This window comes from Acomys minous, assembly GCF_964271855.1.
Source record: "Acomys minous genome assembly, chromosome: 13".
Taxonomy (NCBI): Eukaryota; Metazoa; Chordata; class Mammalia; order Rodentia; family Muridae; genus Acomys; species Acomys minous.
The window spans coordinates 105082969-105109532 of record NC_140495.1 but is presented as its reverse complement, the minus strand read 5'-3'; the positions used below and the strand labels follow the sequence as shown (position 1 = coordinate 105109532).

Genomic DNA, 26564 nt, shown 5'->3' with positions numbered 1-26564 from the left:
TATCTTGTCTTGGCATATCCCAACACCCCTCTTACTGCCTCTCTGCCTACTGTGGTGAAGAACCTCATCTGCCATGTCCTCATTGCAGGAAAACTCTGTCCAAGCACACAAAGACACAGAAAAGAATCTTCCATTTCTCGCCGATGGCCCTCACATGCCAAGGAGAATGTGCTATTCCAAGGAAAAGCAATACAAAGGACTACTCCCGGGGCTACAGAGATAGCTCAGGAGTTAAGAGCACTTGATGCCCTGGCACCATGTCAGACAGCTCAAAACAGCCTGAAACCTCAACTCTGAAAGGGAGCTACTATGTTACAAGAAAACCCATGTTCACGAACCAACCAAAACTAATTGTTTTAGCAATCATCAACAACACAAACGACAGCCATGCTGGAGGGTGTGGGGAAAGTAGAATCCTCATTCAGTATTGGTGGGAATGTAACCTACACAGCCATTGTGGAAACCATGTGAGAGCTCCTCAACAGCAGAGCTTCCATAAAGCCTGGCTCTGCCACTCCTGGCCTAGAGCCATAGTCAAAGGACGCTAGATCCTCCTACAGGGATGCTTACACACACGTGTTTGTTGCTGCTTTATTCACAATCACAAAGAAATGGAATCAGCCACATGTCTAACAGCTGCTGAATGGATAATGAAAATGTGGTACATGAGACCAGCAAGCTGTCTCAGTGAGTAAAAGCACATCCCTCAAGCCTGAAGACCTGAGTTTGATCCACATAGTAAAAGGAGAAAAACAACTCACATAAATTGTCCTCTCACTCCACATATGCACCATGTCCATACATGTACATGCATGTATGTAAATAAATAAATACAACAAAAACATTTAAATAAAGTATCAGATACAGTAGAATTTTATTTATCCATAAAGAAAATTGATATTTGCAGGAAAATGCTTTGGGGAACAATTTGTATTCAAGCCATAACAAAAACCTTGTCTCAGCTGAGAGTTTATGAAAGAGAAACCGTACTGAGGATGTGGCAGGCCCCAGGCGCCATCTCTAGCCTCTCCCTACACCCTCTGCTGTGTGATCTGCTGACTGGCTATAAGACCTTTCTGTATCATAGTGATTCACAAAGTTCTACCTTCTGTAGCCAGTGCCTTCCTACCTTTCAGCTCCTAAATCCAGCTGTGGACAGCTGGGAACAGCTAGCAGGTGTCTTGGACTTAAATGAGCCAACCTGAACTCCTGGTTCTTGCCTTCTCCTCACAACAGCACTACCCCTAGCCCAGACATGCAGACTGAAAACCATCCTGACTAAACTCTCTTCCTTCTTCGGGACCACTACCACAACCTGCCCTAGGCTGCATGGGTTCACTCACCCTACAAGGTCCCCATGACTCCTCTTAGCTCACCCACAGGAGCCAGAACCAGCTCTGGCCAAGGCCGCCTCTGTTCAAATATTTCCTGAGTCTTCACAGGTGATCTGGCCCCATCAGTCCCTCTTGTCACCTCTCCTGACACTGGCCCCTGTAGTCTCACTGGCCTACAGTCACTCATAAATTGATCACAGTTACTCAGGTACTCTCACTGCCCACCTATACTACTGCTTAGTTTATAGCTCTCTGCATGGCTTGTTCAAACACCAAGAGAAGCAGCCTCACATGTCACTTCCTAGCCCGCTCTATTTCATCTGGTCACTGCACTACAAACATTGTCTGTTTGTCTACTGTCAAACTTCCCTACCTGGATATGAGTTCTTGCAGGAAAAGCTCAGTTTTGCTCGATTAGAATACTGCAGTAATAGGTGGGCTGACCACTCACAGCAAGACTCATCACAGAGCTGGTAAAGCAATGGAGACTATCACTGTATTCTGTGGGAGACCAAAGAACCATGACTCAGAGTGCCAGATCTCTCAACAAGCCAGCAACTTCCAAGGTATCAGAATGCCATTCCTCCAAGAAATAGGGACTAAGAGCATGTGGAAAGGCTTCCTAGTGAGCGGCTTCAAGGATTGGGAGTGAAGGCCTGGGAAGATAACAAAGCAAATCACTCAGACACTTAGGAGACACACTGGTAAAACCACACCACCAACTACTTTATATTTTTAATGTTTTCTTTCCCAAATCCAAAACAACACTATTCCTCACACTTTAGAATAAATCAAAACCATCTTATGATGGAATGCAGCCTCTTGACTTGCCCCACAAGCAATGCTGTCTTCTCTGTATCACACTCTAGCAACAGATTCCTCACTTGCCTCTCACAAAATCTGCACTTTTCAAGTGATACTGCAGTTAGCAGATCACACGGAAGGCAGCGGAAGAGGTGCTACTTAGCCAAGTAGGCAAAGAGACAAGCTGCTCTTCCACACACACTGTTGTGGCAGGTGGCTTTCCTCTGAAGCAGCGTAGAGCCTGAGTCCCACTCCAATACATGCAAGACACATTAAAGTGGGCAGAAAAGGCACAGGCACAGAGCTTTCAGAATGGTGTGCTGCCTACTAAAGTGGAGGCAGCATGTAAATTTTACACTTCGCATTAGAAAGTTTCACTAATGAATTCAGCCTGGCACAGAGAAACACACAAGCTCAGGCAGAGGGAAGAGGACCAAAAAACAGTGCCTCCTGGATGGGCAGGGCAGAGAAGGAGGTGTTCCTATTCTCTGAGTTGGCTTCCTAATAGGAAAAAGGAGAAGGTTCTCTTGGCGCTGCACACAGTTTGATGGCTCATGCTGGGAAGAGGATGTGAGGCACCAGGAGGGATTCTGTGGGCAGAGGCCTTTGGGATGCTTCTGGCTGCTGTGTTCCTTGTCCTGACTGTGGCTGCCTGCTTCTTCACAGTGCATGCAAGGAGAGGACTGCTTCAAGCTCCTACTGCTTTGACTTCCTGCCACACCGGACTCCTTCAACCATAGACAGGATGAACTTTTCCCCTTAGGTTGCTTCTGTCAGAGTACTTTATCACAGGAACACAGGAAAAGGAACTAGGACAGGCTGAGAAGAGCAGCAGCAGGACAGAGGTCCACACCTGTACGTCCCTTGCTATCCATGTGGCATAAGAGCATCAGATATGGACAGAATGCATTAGACAGACAGATTTTATTTCCTAAACCAGCAACAGAGGAAAACTAAAGCTAAAAAGCCAATAAAAGAGAGACAAAGAATTACTACTCCTGACCATTACTACATTAATCCAGGGGAAAACAGGAATTTAATGGAGTAAGGAACAAAAAACAGGACAGGCAGAAATTAAGCCAAGCCTACTAACACAAGCCTATATCCCAGATACTTAGAAGGCTGAGATAGGATGATCACAAGTTCAAGACCAGCCTAGACAACTTAATGAGACACTGATTCAAATCTTTAAATGCTATAAAGATTTGAGGATGTACAATGAGTGGTACAGGCCCTGGTTCAATACTCAGTACCAAATAAATAAATATTCAAGTCCCAACTACAAAATGAGGAACACTTTAAACACAGACAGTGTGGTGAGCTGAATGAGAGCGGCTCCCATAGGCTCATGTATCTGCATACTTAGTCATCAGCTGGTGGAACTGCTTGGAAAGAACAGGAAGGTATGGCCTTCTTAGAGTAGGTGTGTCACAGCTTTGAGATTACAAAAGCCCACAACACCCCCAGATCTCTTTCTCTTGCTCTCTTGCTCTCAGTCTTGCCCTTGCCTTCACTCTTTCTCTCTACATCCAACTTGCAGATCAGGATGTAAGCTCTCAGGCACTGTTCCAGTGCCATGCCTAGCCTGTTTCCATGCTTCCTGTCATGATGACCATGGACCCTAAGACTATGGAACTGTGAGCCCCTAAATTAAATGCCTCTTTTATAAGATACCATGGTCACGGGATTTTGTCATGGTAATAGGAAAGTAACTAAGGCACACGATATTCTGGAAGTACAGAGATGGGAAGCAGGTATGACGTCCAGCAGTAGTATCAAAGCAGCCTGCAGAGCAGCCATTGCCATTAGGGACAAGGAGGGGCATTCAGAAATGGCAACAGGTCAGCTCATCAACAGACACATCGGGAGGAGGGGGTTTTAGCTGCAGAGTTTCAGAGGAACAGGGCAAAGTGGGACAGAAATAATGGTCAAATGACTTCAACACTCCTCTCTCAATCATAGTAGAGCAAGTGGAGAGAAAACCAGCCAAGAAATTTAAAAAACAAAAAACAAAAACATTTCATTAACTAAAAAGAAAGCATTAAAATTTACAACACCAGCCCAACATGAGCAGAGCATACCTCTCCTTTGAGGGTACTAGCGACAGTTACAGAATGGACCCTACTTTGAACTATAAAACAAGTCTGGACAAATTAGAAGGACTATAATCATGCAGAGAATGTTCTCGGCCACAGCAGCCTCATATCAGAAATCAGTAACAGAAAGCTAGCAGGAGAACCTCCTAACATTTGGAAACTAAAGATGCCAATATAAATTAGAGTATATGCCAAAAAAAAACTAAAAACAAATAAAGAGGCCCTAATTCCACTAAAGCTAAGACATACTTCTGATGGCTGTTGTGGTATGCTAATGTAGCATATTATGCTCAACCCTTCACGTATGCTGATTAGCCAGGTGTGCTAAATTACTCACAGCATTAGCTTCGGTGCAGATCATGGCTCCTCCAGAGGCTGCCCAGATACAGATGGTGACCTAAGAAGACCACAAAGTCTCACAAGCCACAGGCCTCTTGCACCCAAAACATGCTTTGAGTGCTCTCTTCCACATTCCTGTGGCTGATGGCTGGTGAAGTGCATAGTGGAGCTGTGGCACCTAGGTACTGAAGTGCTCCACCAGAGCAGAGGCTCCCCACAAGAAGCTATGAGTGGCACTGCCATATCATCATGAAGCCTGGGACATGTACATGAGAAGAGGCCTCAGAAAATAAGTGAGGCACAAAAGTAGATCCTGAGCTATCCCAAACTCCAGTCATATTGGCCTTGATGTAACCTCCAAAGACTAAGAAATCTGCTTGTTGGATAACAGTGGTGGAACCCTGACATGAGGTCACAGCTGAGTAGGGAGCAGGGGACACAGAAAGGCAGACTAGAAGGAGGCACCATTGAGGGAAGACCATGAAGGAAGGGTAGTGAAGGTCGTGTTGTAGGCTGACTGAGATCGTCTGCCTCTAACTCCACATGCTTTCTTTTAAGAACAACCATGAGACTGATTGGTCTGATTTCCTTAGGACTAAGAAGATGTTCCAGATGAAGGTGGCAGTCCAGTTGCTAGCAGCCTTGGAACTCTCAGAGGCCAAGCTGTTACTTAGCTCCTTGCTCTACAAACCATTTCTGCAGTTAACAGGACTCCGGGCAGCCTCACATTATTGAGACTATTAAGATAGATAGGGCAGGAGACAATTCGATGATGGCTCAGCTGGCAAGCCAGGAGACCTGAGTAACCTTGTAACCCAGAGGAAGGCAGAAGAGGAGAGTCAGTTCCTGCAGTGTCCTCCACCTCCACACACACTGTGGCACCCCCTTATCTCACCTCCATACAGCACGAACGTACATCATACAGACACACCCTTTACAAAAAGAAAAAGAAAGATTGCTACTGGACTCTAAATTCTTAAGTTTTCTTCCTGTGAGGAGCAGTGTGTGGGGGGAAGGGCTCTCTGTGGGGACACAGTTCACCACAGGGAAGATGGGGATAATAGATGCATCACTCCAAGCTTAGGAGACAAGCGAGGTGAATATGGTGTTCTACTCCATCTCTCGCCCACATGAACGATGCTGCCCACATTTAGCCTAAATTCCCTCAGAGTCTCAATCTAAAAATTCCGAGTCATGCCCACAGTTTTGCCTCCTAGATCATTCTAGAACCTGTCAAGTTGATAGTATCAATCCTCACAGGGCATTCGAGTCCCTGGAACTGGAGTTATAGATAGTTAATTACCCACCAGATGAATGCTGGGAATTAAGGTAGGTCCTGTGAAAGAGCAGTCAGGGCTCTTAACCCCTGAGTTGTCTCTCCATCCCAGGAAGCATTTTTTTCCTACCTGATTCCTTTCCTTTTTCCTTTGTGAGTATGTATTATAATGTCCCATGTCTTGTTTTGACCAGTTCTCTGCTCTTTAGACTAGACACTATAATGAATAGCTTTAAATGTGACAATTCTTTCTACTCCTTTCAGATCTGCTGTTGAGACTTCCTGGAAAAAAAACTTTAAAAAAATTTGTTTTTTATTTATTCTTTGTGAATTTCACATCATGTACCCCAACCCCACTCATCTCCCCATCCCTTCATATCTGCCCCCTGCCCTTGTAACCTCCCTTTAAAAAGAAAATAAAACTAAAATCTTGTCATGGAAGTTGTAGTGTGTCCCAGTGTGCCACTCACTACACCCTTTTGTCCACATTTTTTTACCTGCAAATGTTCATTCAGTGAGTCTCTAGTTTGGTTTGAGGACTCTGGCCTTCGCTACACCATACTGGATTCTCACCAACACTCCTCTCGAGTATTCTGTTGTTGTCCTGTGTCATGGAGATCCTGCAGCTCTGGATCCATAGGACCTGCCCCTTCATGTGTCCCAACAGATCATAATTAGGGTAGATGTTGGGGTGGCCAACTCAAAGCCCTGGATCTGGGTCTGGATGGTAGCCGAGTTGGTCAGCCCACCGCCTCTCCCACACCAATCCTACCAGGGAGAGCTCTCCAGCACTGCCCCAGCTAACTCACCCCATGCTACAGCTGGCAAAGGGTAGGGCCAGGTCTCTTGCTCTCACATTCTCAGGGCCAGCTCACCTGCACCCACACCACTGGGGCCAACTCTACTGTGCTGCACAGGCAAGGTGTACTGCCTGCTCTCCTGAGTACTGCAGCAGGCAAGGGGCAAGGATAGCTCTCCCACCCGCCATAGGTGGCTGGGGGCGGGGGGGGGGGGGAGGTGGCAGCTCTGCATAGCCCTTTGACATCAACACAGTCCCAGGTGGTAGCCCAAACCAGGCATATATGTCTGGCCTTTGGTGATAATAAGAGCCATGGCCATGGACACAGGTTCCTGCTGCTTCATGGCCACAAACCCAGACGAGGCCTTCAGTGGCAGCATGGGCCATGATTTCTCCGTGGCCTCAGGTGGCAGGCAGGCTACTCTCACGAGGTTATTCCTCTCCAGCCTCGCATCTCCAGTACTACCTCTCCTCATATTGGTGCCTTATTCTCTGACTGAATGAAGGAGAGAAATGGAGTAGAGCACCAACAGAAACTTCCGCTTCTCCGGCTCTCCCATCTCTCCACTACACACGTGGACACTGCAGTGGCTGCTGGTGTGTGTAGGCCTCTGGGTGTCTTCCACCTACCTGCCCATCCACTTTCTTTTGCTTTTACTTTTCCTTTTGTGCTTCTTTTGACTTATTTCAATTTCTTAAGTTCGTTATCAAAATTCTTATGACATTCATTTATTCATTGGAAGGGCTCATGCCACAACATGCTTGTGGAGATCAGAGAACAACTTGCAAGTGTTTATTTTCTTCCATTCCGTGCTTCCTCAAGCTTGGTGGCAAGCACCTTTGCCCAATGAACCATATTACACTGTCCCCCATTTCTTAAGTTCTTATGGTATTAGTTTAGTTCACTAATTTTTCACTTTCTTGATTTCTGATATAAACACTTAAACCTTCTACTAATTACCGGTTTAAATGCATCTCACTGGATTAGCAGGGTAAAGGTACTAGCAGGCATAGACTTGAAAAGCTGAGTTCCATTCCCAGATCCCACAGTGGAAGGAAAAAACTGATTCCTGAGGGTTGTTGTATGCATTCACCACTGTATGTATACAGGGAGGGAGGGAGGGAGGGAGGGAGGGAGGGAGGGAGAGAGAGAGAGAGAGAGAGAGACAGACAGACAGACAGAGAGAGACAGAGAGACAGACAGAGAGAGACAGAGAGAGAGAGAGAGACAGACAGAATATGAGAATGTAAATCACCTCATTCATTTTGACGTAATATTCTCATCATTTAATTCTAAACCATCTGGCTTCTGTTATGATCGCCTCTCTTACTTTGAGTCTGCCTGAGGCGATTCTGGCTGTCTAACATCTGCAGAACTCTCCTGATGTGCAGCGTATAAACTGGCCGATTCTGGTGAGTAATCATGTGTGTAGGAGCACACAGACATTCTTTAGCTGGACACAGTGTTCTGAATATGCAGCAGGCAAGTTATCTACTGCCGAGGTTTTGGCAATACTGATCTGTCCCAAGTCACTGCCCGTGAGGTGCCCGTGATGGCCTCCCCCATCACTGGAGTCATTTCTGACACTGTCTACAGTCTTCTTGAGACTGTATGCTATCATTCAAGCATCTCACTTGTCACTGCCTCTGATTACTGTCCTGTGTATCTCATGCCTCCTAGCCAAGACTACAGACACCCACAGCATGGCCTTAGAACTGCCCATTGCTCCCAATGGCCTATGGCTGACAAGATGGAGGTTGTTTTGTTTTGTCTATAATATTCTTTAAAGATATTTGGTGGGTGTTATGATCTGATACCCCACAAGCTTATGTGTTCCCAGATGGTGGTTTTTGTAGGACAGGTGAGGGGGTGACAAGAAAGTGGATCATTGTGGGCACGCCTTTGACAGACATGTCTGAACCCTGGTCCCTTCCTCTTCCCTCTCGCTGTCTGGCATTATGGGAGCTACTGTGCCCTTTCTCCCTGTCAGGAAGAACTGAAAACTCTGTGTGAGCTATGTAAGTCTTCCTTCACTTTAAGTCATTTACATCAGGCATTCTGTGACAACCAGAAAGTTAACTAACACAAGAGAGACAGACAGTATACAGTCATAGTTGACAGTTATTTTTTTTTTCCTAATAAAAGATCACATTATTGCTCTAAGGGACAACTATCAATCTGAGTTCTTTTAAGGTTTTTACCCTTTATCCATTGTTTCAATGGTTAATATATTTAGTGGTGATTTACTTTTTAAAGAATTACTTATTTTTATTTATATATATATATATGCATATCTGCATATATATGTATGTGCACCACGTGTGTGCAATGCCTGCAGAAGTCAGAAGAGGATGTTGCAGACTATAAGAGCCAGAGGACTAGGGAGTTTGTTGTGAGGTGTGTCCTCTAGGATTGCCAGAAGCTACACCCATAAAGTCTTACCAATATGACTGCCTAAAACTGAGCTGAAGAAGGACAAAAGCAGGCATAATGGACATGCCTAAGTGAATAGGGAAAAGCCCAGGGGCTTCAACACTGTAACAAAACAAAACAAACCTACAGGCAACTAAGGAATGCTGAGAGTGGAGAAAATAGTCTTTCACAGGAAGAACACACTAGTGGTTACCTAATACCTAGTAGTCATCCCTAAAAACAAGTACAGACTGAGCAGTTTATACTTATGCATATATGTATGTATATATGTAAACACATAAATGTATATAGCAACAGTTAATGAAAGAAAGAGACCATGAATTTGAAAGAGAGCAAGGAGGGATAAACGGGAGGAAAGGGGTGGGGGAAATTATGAAATTATAATCTCAAAAAATAATTTTTTTTTAAATCCTGGAATGCTATTTGTAAGAATTCATTAAGGTGAGCTGAAGTTAAAAGTTCCTCCAGAAACTTTTTTTCTAAATGGTTCTCCATGCAAAAGATGTGAGGATGGATGAGTGGATGGACTAACAAATGAACAGCAGGAGTTAACACAATTAACCCTAAAGAATGGTGCACTCCCCTAACACCAATGCACATGAGTTAAAATTAAATAAAATATTAAAAAAAAAAAGAATGGTGCACTCAGAATGCAAAGTATCAAATCACAGTCAGGAAATGGAGACCAGGAGGAGCAACACACAGTCCTGTCCAGAAACCATCAGCCTCACGACTGAGTACCAGCACTTCTGGTGCAGCAGGAAAGGGCCATATTCTAGCTCAAGCAGCCAGCCTTGGTGTCCTACTCAGGCCTCTGTCTGACTAGGCAAAGCTCAGTGCACTAGTCAGGGCCCTCTACTTTACTCAGGTCTACTGTTTCCAAAGTCCATCTCCTCTCAAAACATATGCATCTGTGAGCATGTCTACCAAATGTGTAGATACAGTGGCCTAGTCAAGCTGGCATAGACTAACACCGCAGGGTCCAGCTAGGTAATTGGAAGTATGGAAATCAGCCTGGCTATTCATTCTTGAAAAAGACTTTCCTCCACTGCACTCAAAGCTCAAAGAAACCTGTTTTCCTGAAGACCAGAGTCAGGAGTTGGGAAGTTCTCTATTAAGCTAGTAACTAGAATCAAACTTGGGCTCTATCTGCTGTCCTCCAAGACCTGAGCCACAAACTCTGAGAGTCAAGTTTGAGTAAGAAGTTTGGTTATACTGACACTTACACTAATCCCAGCACAAAGTAAGCTGAGGTGAGAATATCACAAGTTGGAAGCCAAACTAGGCTACAAAAAAGTAGTTCTCCATTAACATCTGTCCGATTCGAGCACTATTCTTTAGGTACAATTCACCCTTCAGGTCAAAGGAGCATTTTTAACACTTTTCTTTCTCTCGGCTCTTGGTTCCTGGCTCCCAACTCATGCCTGGAAGATGGACCACAAGAATCTACAGGGATTCTCCACATGAGATGACGTTAGCTCAGAACAGGGAGAAGTGGCAGCTGCTACCCTAACCCCAGGTATGTTTTGAAAACACAGTCATCAGGACTCCAAACAGAATATGTCTTGGTGTGACATGTAAGAAGAAATCAACTAGGAGGACTTGATACCCTATGAGCATATAAAGGGGGAGGAGGTCTCCCCCAGTCACAGTCACAGGGGAGGGGAGTAAGGGGAAAAGGGGAGGGAGGGAGGAATGGAAGGATACAAGGGATGGGATTACCATTGAGATGTAACAAGAATAAATTAATATAAATAAATAAATAAATAAAATAAAAGCAACAACAAGGAAGAAAGAAAGAAAGAAATGAAATGAAATGAAATGAAATTAAGAGCTGTTGGGAGGTTTTAAAGAGCCTGATAAGTTGGAGGAAGTTGTGGTTCACTGAGCCTGGGAAGAAGAATGTAGGTAGGGCTGGTGTGGGAAAGACTGGGAGTTTGGAGTAAACATTGGATGGGACTGTCCATTCAGTATGCTTGTGGATTCATCTAACAGAGCTGGCTCTGAGTCTGGAGCTCTGGAGGAAGGTCTGAGGTGAAGACACAAGTCTGCAAAGCTTGCCATGCTTCAGATCACTCAGAGAAGCCAAGGAGATGTAAGACGGGGTGTGAATGCCATGTGCCCATTCGGCACTGTATCCAGGGATTCTAAGACTAGTCTGCATTAGCGGTTACATAACATGGAGTCACCACCCCAATACACACTGTCCTCATCAGCTATTTGCTAGAGTTCTGTGCCAGTTCTGTGGCTTAAGAGGCATGTGAAGAATTTGGACCCAGCCTGGGAAAGACAGCCACGTGGATGAGCAAATGAAAGGAACTGAAACCCAGCAGAGGTTAGAGGGAGTGAGATGAGCTTCCCAGAGATAAGCACGGCAACAGCTGGCCCTGTTCTCTGAAGCAGAGGCTCTGAAAACTCAGGAGCAACTTGCCTAGGTCACGCAAAGAAAAAGGAGACAAGTTTCCCTTGCAGCACAAGATACTTAGATCAGAAATAAGAGGAGAGCCCACACCCACTGCGTCAGGTGTACGACCCTGGGGGGTGGAGTCCCACTGTCCAGATCAGAGGAGTGGAGCTCTAACAGACTAGACCAGTTTGCCAATAAGAAAGCTTCAATTCATATCTCCGTGTGGTGAGTCTAGAGCTGCGCTTTTTAAAGACAGTGAGACCAAACAGACTATATGACAAAGCAGGAACTGATTTCTGAGAGTTAGCAAGCTCTTTTCTTAGACTTTTCAAAAATTATCAGAGATTCTGAGCAAAATTGAGTAGTTTCACAACCTGGATCTACCTAATGCACAAGGATATAGGCAGACAGTCTTCAGATTCTTTCCTGGCCTGAGGTCACAAGGTCAGGTCCTGAGAGCAACAGCACAGTCACCAAGCATAGTTTTCTGACAGCCAGTGTGCTCCTGTTGCCTTACTTCATGATAAAAATGTATTCTCAGCTTTCTAAATTTCAGAGCAGGGCTGGGGAAACAGCTCAGGGGCAGACTTGCTGAGCATGCCTGCAGCCCCAATTTGCAGTACCTTTATTTTTGTTTGTTTGCGATTTGAAACGAGTTCCTGTGTGTAGCCCTGGCTGTCCTGGACTCACTTTGTAGGCCAGGCTGGCCTCAAACTCACATCAATCGCCTGCCTTCTAAGGTATCTTAATGTACTATTTTGCTTTGGAACCTGTATCGAGTCCCAGGATTTCTTGCCCTTGAAGACAAGTCCTGGTTTTTTGAACATACAAGAACAGCCCAAACCCTGGGATGTACTGCAGGCTTATTTCACATAACTTCAGACTCATTCCTTCTGAAGTCAAACAAAACATTGCTGGATCATGATGCTTAGCCACTGGGTTATATATGCTCTATTTTATGTTGCTTTAACTGTAAATTATTTAAGATTAATGTGTGTTTAAAGGTTTTTTGTTGTTGTTGTTTTGTTTTTTTGTTTTGTTTTGAGTACCAGGTGTGGTGACACACACCTTTAATCCCAGCACTCAGGAGGCAGAGATAGACAGATCTCTGTGAGTCCTAGGCCAACCTGGTCTAAAAAGTGAGTTCCAGGACAGTCAGGACTATTACACTGAGAAACACCCACCTCCAAAAAAAAAAAAAAAAGGATACCTTAGAAACTACCTCATTGTGCCTGTGACCCCAAGTCAAGGCAGGAAGTCTGCCCCTATCAGAGCACACCCAACAGAGCAACATAAATTCATCTGAAGCACTGAGATTCTCACTCAACTCACTAACACTTCTGGAATAGCACAGCTAGGGCCTCAGATAACACTTAGCCTAGATTCTTCTTTCATGAGCAAGAAAACTCCTCACAAAGGCTACTAGAGGGGCACTGATGCCCACTGGATTAAATGGAGCCAGCCATCCTGTTTGAGAGCAAAATTTTCTACAAACCCAAGCAAAGCCAGGTCTAATGGTGGCTAGTATAGGGCATCTCCTGAACAGAGGAGGTTTATGGCCCTGACAAGTGCCTACAGAGCAGCTTGGGTGGTGGACAGGGCCATGCAGCAAGCAATCAGGGTTCAAACCCAGCTCCATTGCCACACAGCTGCTAATGTCCAGCAAGCCACTTGGCCTCTTCATCTGAGAAGCAGGCAGTAGTGCCTTGCCTTCCAGGAGACTGACAACAATAAACCACAGTATACATGTGGTTCATGGCTGGGCAGTGGTGGTACACACCTTTAATCTCAGCACTTGGAAGGCAGAGGCAGGCGGACCTCTGTGAATTTGAGGCTAGCCTAGTCTACAGAGCGAGTTCCATGACAGACAAGCTGTTACACAGAGAAACCCTGTCTCATTAAAAAAAAAATTTTTTTTAAGTTAAATATGTGGTTCATGTAGAGCAGCTGCAGCTGTTGCTCAGCTGGGACTTCCTCTTCAATTATCTTCTCCCTAGCCATCTCCTAGTCCTACAGGCTAGTTCTGAGTACCTGCCCACCAACACAGCCCAGGAATCACCTGATTCTGTAATGCAGTTTCAAGAGAAACAAAGCTGTTTAGCTGAGTACCCAGTCCTGGGGCACGTGGACCTAAAGCCCACTCAACCAGCCCTTAAGCAGAAGCCCTACAGTTTCACATTCTTGTAGGTTTGTAATAGTATCTTCTATTCACCAAATGCAACTGCCATCTTGGAAGCTTACTGCTTAATAAGCTCACCCTTTCTAGTTCTTTCTAAACTCTGGCTGGCTGGTTCAGTTTAGCTGTTCTGGCTCAAAACTCCTCTCCAAGCTGACTGATTCAAACTGGCCTCTCTCAGCTTCTCAATTGCTTTGCTTCTGAACTCCGCAAACTGAACTGCACCAAACTGCCAGTACTGTCCAGAACTCTGCAGTCCCTGAGCAGTGTGCCTTAGGAGCTGTCAAAGCAGCAGCAGCACCTCTTTCCTGCCCCAGCCTGTGGCCACTATAAAGTACCACCCCAGGGGCTGTCCACGGTGGCTGCATCTCCTTTCCAGCCTTCCCACGCAGTTCAGAAGTGATGACACCTCAGCCAAAGCCACTGGCCTGACACAGGGGGAAAGAGGATAAGAAAAAAGAAAAAAGAAAAAAGAAAAAAAAAAAAACACCAATCCTCAAGTTCTCTGAGCTCAAGACTTGAACTCTCACCAATCCTCACTCTGGACATCTCTACACTGAAAAGCTAAGAAATCAAACATAAAGCCTGTATCTGTTCAGTTCTCTGTAGTCCTCTCCCAGGAGCAGGGGCAGCCAACCCTGAATCTGTCCCTCCACCCCATGGACCCTCCCAATAAATCTTTTATGAGATCTTCTGCCTGGTATGACTCTCATCAAAAGAAGCCAAGAAGCAATGAAGAAGTGAAGCAGGGCTGAGGCTCCTGAGCTCCTCAGCTCAGCTAGGGATACCCTCCCCTGGGAGCCACAACACCTCTGCTGAGGGGGCTTCCTCTCAGAGCTGTGTGGTTCCTGGGCTCCTGTGTCTCAGGACGCCCTTCCTTTGGAACACTGTCCCACCTCAGAGCTGTGTGGTTCCTGAGCTTTTAAGTCCCAGGACACCTTTCTATCTGAGCTGGAAGGCCAACCTTGACCAAGGTAATGACTTTATAGGCAGAATATTTTAAGCAAATAATCAACTTCTCATTTAAGATATATGCAGTTATTGGATCTCAATAAAACTGTTATAAAAGAAAGTATTCACATCAAGAGTAACTAAAGTTCAAAAACAGATTGATTTGAATTATGATTAAATGAAAATTCCATTTTTTGTCACTTGAATATTTGAATGACACATATACTTTTTAGGCTTTACAGTTATGGTAAAATTGGGACAAGACTTTAGGCTAAATTAATGGTAAACATAAATAAGAAAGGAAGCAGTAAGGTAAGTTTTATTTTATTTACAACCCTGAAGTTACGTCCATGTGGAACTACATGTCTCCGGGCTTCTGGACTTCTACTTCAATATCCACCACATATCTACTCCTGTTTCAGAGAAGAAGCTGTTGGTGCTGTTTCATAAGATATTCTTTGTGTCAAAGGTCACAACTAAACTAAAAACAATATTTGAGAAATGTAACTATAAACTACTAACATACCAGTTGATTTTCTAAAGTGGGAAGTCATTTGGGGAGGAGGAGGACAGGTTTTTGAAGCCACTGTCTGAGGGTCCCCATATTTGAGTTTGCCACCATGAGAATGTTCCTCTTCTATCTCCAGAAGCCACACCAACACAAGGGACACGGTGCCTCACCAGGCTGCTCTGAGAAGTCGATTTTAAACAGTAAACATCATAAGATAATGGCTCCTGAATTCTAATACACCAGTACCCACTCCATCTATGGGGGTAGAACACATGACCGGACAAGAACACAACAGAGTACTCCTTACCACTCAAAAGCCACCACAGCAAAGGGATAAATCCAGGACTCTCACTGATGTATTTCAAGCCTTTTGAGTTGATGCTCACATTGTACAGGGACATCAGCATTAGACTGAAATGCAAAAGAACACAGTGTTGACATGCTGGGCTAGCCACATTGTTCTTCACCTTGAATTCATGCCCTACTCTAAAGGACCTAAACATATTTACATCTCAGATGTCCAACTATGACAGCTAAGTGGAACATTTACAACGTAGAAGGACATGTTTAATGGTTTTCATCTACAGAGGCCATGAGACAATGGAAGAAGCTTTAGCAGTAACATTGTGACACTGCCTTCTGTGTACAGAACCCTCAGGCAGAGTATCATGGGAAACCTCAAACCTCTATTTACCAATTTCTCAGCCCTTGTAGTGCCAAGCCTGGACTTATATTCAGGCAAGCCTCAGTTTATAAGTGTACTATGTTGCTGAGGTTCAGTGAAGCCGTCTAAAGTCTAATCACAGCTTTATCCAAAGAATTCATGGTGGTCTGAGTAAGAATGGCTCATAGGCTCATATGTTTGAATACCTAATCCCCAGTTAATGGAACTATTTGGGAAGGACTGGGAGGGATGGCTCTGTTGGAGGAAGTGTGTCACTGGAGCCGACTTTAAGCTTTCAAAAGAGTTTTGACATTCCCAGTGTGCTCTCTACTTCCTGTTCATGGGTTGAGATGTGAACTCTCAGCTGAGGCTCCATTGCCATGCCTGCCTGCCTGCTGCCATGCTCCCCACCTTGATGGTGACAGACTCTCATCTCTCTGGGACCATATGACCCAAATTCCTCTTATAAGATGCCTTGGTCATGCTGTTTTATCACAGCAAGAGAAAAGTAACTAAGGCCGGGCATGGCGGCGCACACCTTTAATCCCAGCACTAGGGAGGCAGAGGCAGGCGGATCGCTGTGAGTTCGAGGCCAGCTTGGTCTACAAAGCGAGTCTAGGACAGCCAAGGCTAACAAGAGAGACCCTGTCTTGGGGGAAAAAAAAAGTAACTAAGACAGAGGTTGATACCCAGGGTGTAGACTATTTGTAATGACAGATTTGGCTTTGAAACTTTGGGTTAGAAAAGTGGTTGAATGTTGTAAGCAGAGCTTAATGGGCCATCCTAGCTGGAGCTTGGAAGACAGTGCTAAGCGCAACAAAGACTATGGAGGCCCAGCTTAAGAGGCTTTAGAGGGGAACAATTTTAGCAACTAGGCTAGAGACCATTCTTGTGATATTTTGGGCAAGAATGTGGCTTCTTTCTGCTCTCATCCTAAGAACTTGGCTGAGGCTAAACTGAAAAGTAATTGACTAATTTCTTTAGTAGAGGAGATTTCAAGGCAGCCTATTATCAACTCTGTCTCATGCTTATTAGTAATCACGTTTACATGGGTCTATAATGAAAAGAATACACAGGGCAGAAAGAAATACAAAATTCACAGTTTGAAGAGAAAAGGCACCAGGAAATGTAATATTGGAGCCAAAGCTTATGCTGGAAGAGATAAGAAGATTAAGAAGCCTGAATTAAAAAAAAAAAAAAGCCTGAATCATACTGGATGTAAAAGGAAGGATGTCCTCAGGGCAGGACTCCACTCAGATAAGCTTCCAACTTGTGAAAGAAAAACATCTAAGGAATTTTCTGCTCCTAAGAAGCAATAACAAATCAAAGGCCCTGCAAATAGGATTCTAGAGGGCCAAGGTTCTCCCCAAGTACTTGGCAGTGTCATCCATGTCATGAAAGACACACCAGTAAAGTGATCATGAAATCTTCCTCTGTGGTTACAGAGAGCTGCTGATCAGGCATGTGTCAGAGAATCCCTACATGGAGACCCAAGAGGCCATCATGTGGAAGTATGAAAGTGCAGCCTGGATGTACTGGAGTCCCAAGACACTAGAGACATCAGAGCCATGAGAATCTGTTAAGGACAGCTGTAGGCAGGGAAGAAACCAGCCCAAGAGCAAGAAGTGTGCTGCAGGCAGCAGAGCTGGAAGGATGAGCCACCTAGCTCTCTGACATCAGACATGGAGCTATGGGATTTGAAGCTTGCCCTTCTGAGTGTCAGTCTTGCTTTGGTCCAGCATTTCCTTACTATGTCCCTATTCCTCCATTTTGGAATGTTAATATATACTCTGTATGATTGTATATTATCATAAGTGTATAATTTGCTTTTTTGTTTTACAGGGGATTATAGTTAAGAGATTGTCTTGAGTCTCAGAAGAGATTTAGAACTTTGGACCTTTAAACAGGGTTGAGACTAAGACTGTCAGGGACTTCTGAAGTTGTACTACAGGCATTCTGTGTTATGATATGGCCATGGGCCAATGGGATCCAGAGAGTGGAATGTACCTGTTTGAATGAGAAGGGCTCACAGGCTCATATGTTTGAATACTTGGTCTCCATTATTGGATGAAACTGTTTGGAAAGGATTAGGAAGCGTGGCCTTGTTGGAGGAAGTGTGCCACTGGTGGTGAGCTTGAAGAGTTCAGATGATTCCATGCCACTCCTAGTGTGTTCTCTGCTTCCCGTTTGTGGATTAAGAAGTGAGCTCTCCAGTGAGTCCCCATCATCATGCCTGCTTGCCTGTTTCCATGCTCCCTGCAGTGATGGACTCTTCTCTCTCTAGAACCATAAGCCGCAATAAACTCTCCCTTTCATAACCTGTTTGGTCATGGTGTTTTGTTAGCACAATAGAAAAGTAACTAATACAGCATGTGACATGTAATATCAGCCAAGCCAGGCCACATGGCTTAATGCACAGCAGGAGCAACCCAATCTATCACAACCCCATCCTCTGAACAACCAACAAGGTAATGACCCCAGCAAACAGGATTTTACACTGTTCTGAACAAGTGGCAGGTCAAGTTGTCCAGTGAAAGCTAGAAATTATAGCCCTTTAGTTTCTGAAGGTGCTATATAATATGGAGACTCCCTGATCCTTCATACAGTTAAGCAATAAAACAGGCCATGCAGCAGGTTTGGGGGTTGTCTTCCAGGATAAAAGTGTTTGCCACACAAGCACCAGGGACCAGGTTCAAATCCCCACAACATACATAAACCTAAATGTCATGGAGATATTTTTAATCTCAGTGCTCCTACAGCAAAATCCCAGGAAGCTCATAGGCCAGCTAACCTGGAAAGCACGATAGCAAACAAAAGACCCTGCCTCAAATAGATGGAAGGGGAGGCTGAATGCCTCCCTGTGACCTCCATATATATACGCTCACATTCACATGCACACACATGCTCTATGGCATGTATATGCCTGTATTCTACACAGATGCCTTACAAACACACACAAAGAAGAAAGGCTTGATATCAGCTGGGGTGTAATTCAGTGGTGGAGCACTACCCAGCCACCAAGGCCTTTGGCCTCATCCCAGCACTATGGGGAAAAGGCTATTTTGTAATTTTATGTACAACATGTTGACAAAGGCACATGCATCCATATGAGCTTGAGAGCTACAGTACCTCTCCTATTTCTTTTTGCTCAAAATTTTTAATGACAAGACTTCATTTTTAAATTATCAATGAGCTTGCAAAAAATGAAAGGAACATCTCATTGATCAAGTCCAAAATGGGAGGTAAGTGTGGACCACAACAGGTTCCAGAAGCCAAGAGCTTCCATTACAGCATCTTCATGTGGAAAGACAGAAAGAAAAGTCCCAGGCAGACACAGACACAGTCACAGAAACTGCTGAGAAGCAGAAAACAACAAACTTTCAAGCCTGGCTTGAACTCACAAATACTCACACACCACTTAATACACAGTAGGCCCAGAATGGGAGACTCCCCAGTCTTCCTGGACACTAAAGATCTACCTGGTCTTCCAAGAAGCACAAACACAGTCCTAACAAACGTGAGTTTGTATCACAGACTACTGGATAGTGATGAAAATTCAAGGCTGCACAAATAACAGCCAACATAAGAACACTGGCAGAGCCAGAACCAAATAGTTTTCAGTCATTAGAGGTACCGATCTCAAAACAGAAAACAGATGTACTAACTAGGTAGGAAAAAAACCTTGCTGCTATTTTTGCTTGGTTGGGTTTTTTTAATTGTTTTTTTTTTTAATATAGGGTTTCACTATGTAGCCCTGGGCAGCTTGGAACTAGAAACACAGACCAGGCTGACCTCTCGAATTCAGAGATCAGCCTGCCTCTGCTTTCTGAGTGCTGGGATTAAAGGTGTGTACCACTATATCCAGCAGTAAAAATTAAGAGAAACTAAAACATGACCAAGAAGCTAGGGCTATTGTTATGAATCATCAGGCAAAACCAAAAAATAAAACCTATGTCAGGGAGGTGTCTCATCAGTTAAGTGCTTGCTACGCAAATACAAGGACCTGAACTCAATGTCAAGAACCCACATAAAAATTAAACGTAACCATAAAGGACAAGTGAAGAAGACACTCAACATCCCAATATATGAAAACACACAAACAGGTATCCACACATGCAAGTGTAAAAATCTTTTGTAACAAAACTCATAAAAATGAAAACTACGAAGACTGGAGAGATGGCTCAGCAGCAGTTAAGAACATTGGCAGATCTTCTAGAGAACTGGTTCAGTTCCCAGCACTCATGAAGAATGGCTCACCATCACATATAGCTGCAAGGAATCCAACACCATCTACTGGACTCCACTTCTGTACTCATGTGCACATGCCCACCATAGACACAAAATGTTTTAATTAGAAAAACTCAATTTAAAAACTAAAAAAAAAAAAACCTGTAAATTCCAAGAGTACCTGCACACACGAGAAAGAAGAAACACCAAACAAAACAAAAGCAAAGAAAAATAATAATAATTGCGAGCAGCTAGAGAAAGTCTAACTTTCTTCCAATTAGGGCTCTATGAAGGAGCCCCAGAAAAAATACAGCAGAAAAAAAGTGTTTCAAAAAGGTAAGGCTGAGCTTTTCAGAAACAAGGAAACTGCCTTCAGATTAGATCTACACACATCACAATCCAACCACAGTATACCAAAACCAGAAAGTGTTCCAAAGTGTCAGAGTAAAAGACACTATCTACAAAAGACATCCCAAAGCTGGACTCTCAGCACCAAAGGCAGGAGCCAGGCTGAGGAAATGGCTCAATTGGTAAAACACTCGCTGTGCAAGCCCAAAGAGCTGCGTTTGAATCTCTATAATCCATAGAAAGCTGGACTTGGTAGTACGTGGGTACTGTGCAGCAATTTCCTCCAAGTTTACCTTCCAACTTGGAGGGCAACTTCTTGGGACACAGGATGTAAATCAAGAAGCATGACAGGGGTAGAGGCAGACAGATCTCTGTGAAACAATACAAATTTTTAAAAAGGACATAGGATAAAGGGAAAGGGAGAGGATCGGATAGTCTAGAATCTGATGTTTATAAGGAGGTGAAAAGACAGGATATTTTGGGGAGTACTGGGTAAAACACACCATTCTGTAGGGAAGCCCATTAAGACAGGAAGCAAATAATTCAAAATAGCTTCAGGAAGTTCTTGAAACTGACCAGATTCTATAGGCCCCTTCTTCCCCAAGAGTATATAAACAAAGAGTGGCTGAGCTGCCTAGAAGAGGCTCAGCCCAACTGAACAACCCGGAGAGGCCACTCTCCATCCTGCTGGGTGCCTGCAGGCATCCTACATGGTAGAAAGGGCTTTGGTGATACAACTGTCTTTGAGTCATTTCTGCTTCTGTACATAGCCCATATTCCTGTAAGTGACCTCAATAAAACTCATCAGTTCATCAAGTTGGAGTTCAGTCTGTTTTGGGCTCCCTATCTGGAATGAGTAGACGTGTATCTCTCAAGAAAGATCTGTCATGAGACAGTAACTCTGAAATCCTATCATCTCTAGAGGGAGATGAGAGGCAGAGAAAAGAGAATCTCTAAAATCATGGGCCAGTATCACACACATCAAAAAGAAAAAAACATACTCAGTCTCAAACAAGGTGGAAGACAAAGAATAATTTGAGGTCTCTATATGTGCTCTGTAGTATGCTTGCTCACATCCACACCCATGAATACGCATACACATACACTGTATATACATACTGTACACAGTTTTTTTTTTAAAGATGAATGCCAGAGGGTGGACAATGTGTGCTTTTCAAGAGAACAGAGACACCACTGTAACCTCAGAATTAAAAGCACACTAAAAATATTTTCAGCAAATAATACAAAAGAAATCTCAAGAGATTTTCCCCAAAACAAACCTGAACTACAAAAATTTGAAAGAACTTCAGAAAAAAAGAAACTGACCTCAGAAAAATGTTCTGAGCTACAAAGAGAAATGGGAGAGGGTGCCATGGTACAGAGATGCAACCAAGGAAGGAAACGCTGGGGAAAGGCAGTGATAACAACGCCTAACACTGTGACTAATATTTTTTAAACAAAGCAGCGACACAGCCTCCAAACACATGTGGACTGGGAGGTAAGAACTGAATCATTCTGAGGTCCCTGTGCTGTTTAGAAGAGAAAGGTAGTCATTACTTTGCAGTAGACACTAAATATATCCTAGCATGGCTTAAGGAGCCTAATCACTTAGCAGAGGTCAACTCTTAATACCCTAGAGAGAGAAGTAAACTCAGGGAGGACAGGCATCATGGGAGCAGAGTGAAAGAGCAAGAAAAGAAGAGGAGGAGGGGATAGAGATACTGAGGGGGGAAAACTCGAATAATCCTAATGAAAACAAGACAAGATGGAAGGAATAAAGCCAAGCAAGGATTTCAATAGTTGGAAACATTAGCAGGCAGGAATATCTTGCCAAAAGGCAGATGGCCAGGCTGGATTACATCACGACATAACCATGTTTCACAAAGGGTGAGAATAAAGGAACAGCAGGAGCTATAGCAAACAGTAACAGAAAGGAAACACCGAAGCAGTGAAATCAATGCACTACACAAAGAGCACTTTGCAGACAAAGAGAACGGCAATGCCAAGTGCCAAGGTCCTCAGGAAGCCATCATCATAGATAACTTGGCATGCATCTAGACTTGCTTCTCAAAAATACGTCACAGAAGGGTGTGGAAGGCTCAACAGGCAGAGGCACTTGCTAGCAAATCTGATGGCCCGAGTTCAACGCCAGGGACCCACACTATGAAAGGAGAGAATGGACTCACAAGCTGTCCTCTGATCTCTGACCGTCACACGCAGGCTACGGCACACACATATGTACATGTACACAGAAACACTTAATGTAACTACAATTTTAAACATATACTATATAAAGACCACATCAACAGAACGAGAAAGCATCCAGCACACACCAGTAGGCTCTCACAGTACCTGGTACATTACACTGATTCTCTGGTTCACCATGCAATTCAGTTTAAAATAATTTTTAGTTGCTTTGAAACAGGATCTGACTACATAGCTAGGAATGCCATCCTCCTGTTTCAGACTGACTTAAAATGATTTTTAAAGTAAGTTTTAAAACTTCAAGCAATATTTGGAAAATTAAAATAGTGTTTCCAGGATGGAGAGATCACTCAGCAGTTAAGAGCACTTGCTGCTCTCCCAGAGAAAGAGCTCAGTCCCCAGCAGAACTTCAGGCCACTCACATGCACGCAGAACACCAGGGAATCTGACACCCCCCACACTCAAGTGCCCATACCCACACACACGTAATCTAAAAAATAATTTCCCCTCCTAGCTATAAAGAATGTCACCATAAAAATAAGCCAAATAACTAGGAGTAAAGTCAGACAACAGTTAGAATTGAACAATAATGAATAAACAGCATAAAAATTTTTAAGTAAAACGAGTAGAACACATAGAGTTTGGGGGGGAAGTTGAAACGTAATGAGCACCAGCAACGGCAGCCCAGACGCATGGCAACAGCCCTTTCCTTCACAGTAATTACCAATTCTGGAGAAGATCTGTGATCAACACCCCCTTCCAAAGAAAGAGTATTGCTTGAGAGAAAGAGGGCAGTTCTGAAGGAGGCCCACATGTGTGAGTTAAAAGGCAGAGCCTGGGGTTCCCAGAGTCCAGGCAAGGGAAGAGGAAGCACAGGAGGAGGCTGCACATGACAGGCCTCCTGAGTGCTCAGCTGACCAGAACCGCCTGAGAGTCTGAGGCCGACACTGAGGCACTAAGAAGAGTGAGTGCTGCAAACTGAAGATGAGACACAGTGGCTTGCTAAGCATCAGCTCTCTTCAGGAAAATGGAGAGCCCAGAGGCCTACAACACACATCTGTAATGGCCAATAGACAGACATCAAATATTTAACTAGCAGCAAATGTGTGGAGAGCTAAGTACTTCCTTTGGGCACAAATCTAAAGAATTGCCAGAATGCTCTATGACCATAATTTTTTATATAATAATTAATATTAAAAATTCTATATGGGCTACAAACTTATAAATAAAGGTGGGATGGGCACCAGCACCATGCCAGGGTGTATGGCAGCCTGGAACAAGAAGGAATCAGGAACACTGATGCAGTCTATTTAAAGGGAATAATTTTTAAAATGATGGCACATGCATACAAGCAGACAACACCTACTACAGCTTTCTTTTGGGATGCTGGGTTTGCCCCATGACTTCAGTCTAAGAAAGGCAGGCTCTTTGGCTTGTCTTTACCATATCACAGACTAGTACATGGATACAGAAAGATAGTCACACCAGTAATTGAGAACCTCAAGTGGGCACAATGCACACAAACAAGATCTCCCTTCTTCCTATGTTTCCACTGATAAATTTCAAGGCAACAGCAATACCAGAAGTCAAAATAGACCAGCACTTTCCAGAGCAGTGTCTTAGTTAGGGTTTCTATTGTTGTCATAAAACATCATAGCCAAAAGCAAGTTGGGGAGGAAATGGCTTTAGTTTATACTTCTCAAGTCACATTCTGTTGCTGAGGGAAGTCAGGGCAGAAACTCAAACAAGGCAGGAATCTGGAAGCAAGAGCTGACGCAGAGACCATTAAGGAGTGTGTCTTACTGGCTTGTTCCTCACGGTTTGATCAACCTGCCTTCATCAGCCTAGGGGAGCCACTGCCCACAGAGATGGGCCCTCCCACATCAATCACCAATCAAAATGATGCACCATAGGCTGCCCATGATCAGCCTGGTGGGGGCAGTTTTTTAACTGAGGCTCCCTCTTCCCAGATGACTCTAGCTTGTGTCAAGTTGACCTAGAACTACCAGCACAGCAGGGATTCTCAGTCTTCCAACTTTCCAGCAGGCTGCAAAGCCATCTGAATGTCATCAGCAGCCTCACAAGGATTGCAAAGGTGCTCCTACTAAACTATGTGCTGGGCCCTAGAGCTGCTCAAATGCAGTGCCCTGGAGGAGTCAGCCTTGACTTCTACTCAGTATCTCAAGAATGGGAAAGCCTCTACTTCAGATCACAAACCCACAGTCATAAGTCCTCCGCCTTAAACCATGTTACCAATAGCTACTTTTATAAAGTTCACAAGTATAGGACTGAGTAACAGCAACAGGCACTGGAGTGACTCTCCAAGCCCAAAGCATCTCTCACTTTTACAGAAAGTTGTCAACTTCTGTTTTAGAGCATGAAAACAGACCAACCAATCTTCTCTAGATCTCGGAAAGCAAAGCTACCATGTGAGGGTGACTGCGGTTCAGGGAAACCTGGGCAAATGTGTCTTGCTGATTTGGCACTATCATGTAACTTGAAAGTGGTAAAAATTACTCAGTATCAGTGAATGTCTTTGAATTTTCCTATTTGTTCCCAGATCAGCTGTCCTTAAGATGCTAAAATGGAACCAATGCAATATTGACATGGTGTCACCTGAGCACTGTGTCATTGTCAGGACACATGTCGCAGAATCCAGAGACCTCTAGGTCATGAAGGTCACCAATCCAGAAGACTTGTCTGCAAATGTTTTCTCCATATGACATTTCCATTCCAACAAAAACTATTTATGAATGATATATCAGGTTTCCAATCGTCAAGTAGCCTAGTATCTGCTCCCCTGATCCTGTTATAAACACAGCTGACTTTAAGAATGCAAGGAATAAAAGCAAAACAGAAAACAAACATGTTGCAAGACCTGTCTATTGTTAACTTTGTGGCCTTAAAATGCTTAGCAATCAACCTGGATAAACCTTAATGTTTAAAAGGAAAAAAAATGTTTTAAATGGGAGGCATGAGCTTGGAAAGCCACGCAGGCAATTCTGCTTAATGAAATGGAAGCTGTTTGCTGTCTGGGCCAGGGCTTGGGACAGGACAGAATATATTCACTGCTTCTCCAGCCGCACCTGCAAGTGAGTCACCTGAAGTGAAAGTGATGCAGCTAAATGACCTTTCCTGCCCTAAAAATCAATACCTACTCCATGAGCAAGGAGCAACAACAAAGTCAACACCCAGTACCAGAAAACTAGTCTACCAAAGACGGAAAGAAGCAAGAAAGCTACTGAGATACCAGAAGGGGACAGACTCTAGACCCCAGCTTCCTCAGCCAGCTGAGCCCAACAGACAAGTCTGCCATCAAATCGAGTCAAAGGCACAGAAACAAGCTTCCCATCAAAGACTGGTCAAGCTGTATGATCTTCTAGCCGTGCTGCCGATAGGACTCGGTGCTTACACATGCTAAGTGGTGTTCCACCACCACCCTGCACACCTACTAGCCCTACTCAGATAATTCATGACAGAAATCACAATCAGAAGTCTATGCATTTTTTTTTAAAGGAATACAACAATGAAGTGCATTTTGCTGCTATACTGGGACCCAGTCCCAGGACTTGTGTGTATACTTAGCAGCCAGATGTCTCAGCCCTGGTAATTAACTACTTTACGCCCTTATTTAGAGTTGGTGTCCCCACTCCTGTCAGGTAAGAACCTGAAACTGAGATTTACAGCTGATGGGGTTCTAAACCATTATGTGAATTTAAGGCTCATCACTATGTAACACAAAGAGAGCAGACCAGCACCAGCCTCACTGCTTAGCAATGTACACTCAGTGTTTTGAGTATCAGTTTTTCTGAAAGGCAGCTGCTATGGCTTGGGCCTTCAGTGTTGCCCAGAGGCCTGTTATGTACCTGGATGCCAGCCTGTGGCAGTGCTAGGAGGTGGTGGAACTTCCCGAGGATGGGGCTTGAAGGAAAGAAGTAAGGTCATTAGGGGTGTCATGGAGAGGGTAACTGAGAACTGAGTTTCAAGTGCCCC

The 26564-nt window shown here is 44.2% G+C and overlaps 1 protein-coding gene across 6 annotated transcripts in view; it reads right to left on the bottom strand.

Moving 5' to 3' along the window:
* Positions 1 to 26564, bottom strand: part of HSF2BP (heat shock transcription factor 2 binding protein) — an 82298-nt gene that overhangs the window by 20917 nt on the left and 34817 nt on the right. For 4 of the 6 annotated variants that reach the window (XM_084752491.1, XM_084752490.1, XM_084752494.1 and 1 more), the window contains one exon: positions 15435 to 15538. The exons of 1 other annotated variant lie outside the window; for it this stretch is intronic. In XM_084752491.1, coding sequence (XP_084608617.1) covers positions 15435 to 15538 — 104 coding nt within the window. Of the gene's footprint in view, positions 1 to 15088; positions 15307 to 15434; positions 15539 to 26564 lie in introns of those variants that run through there. One more of the 6 variants, XM_084752493.1, reaches the window with a different exon arrangement.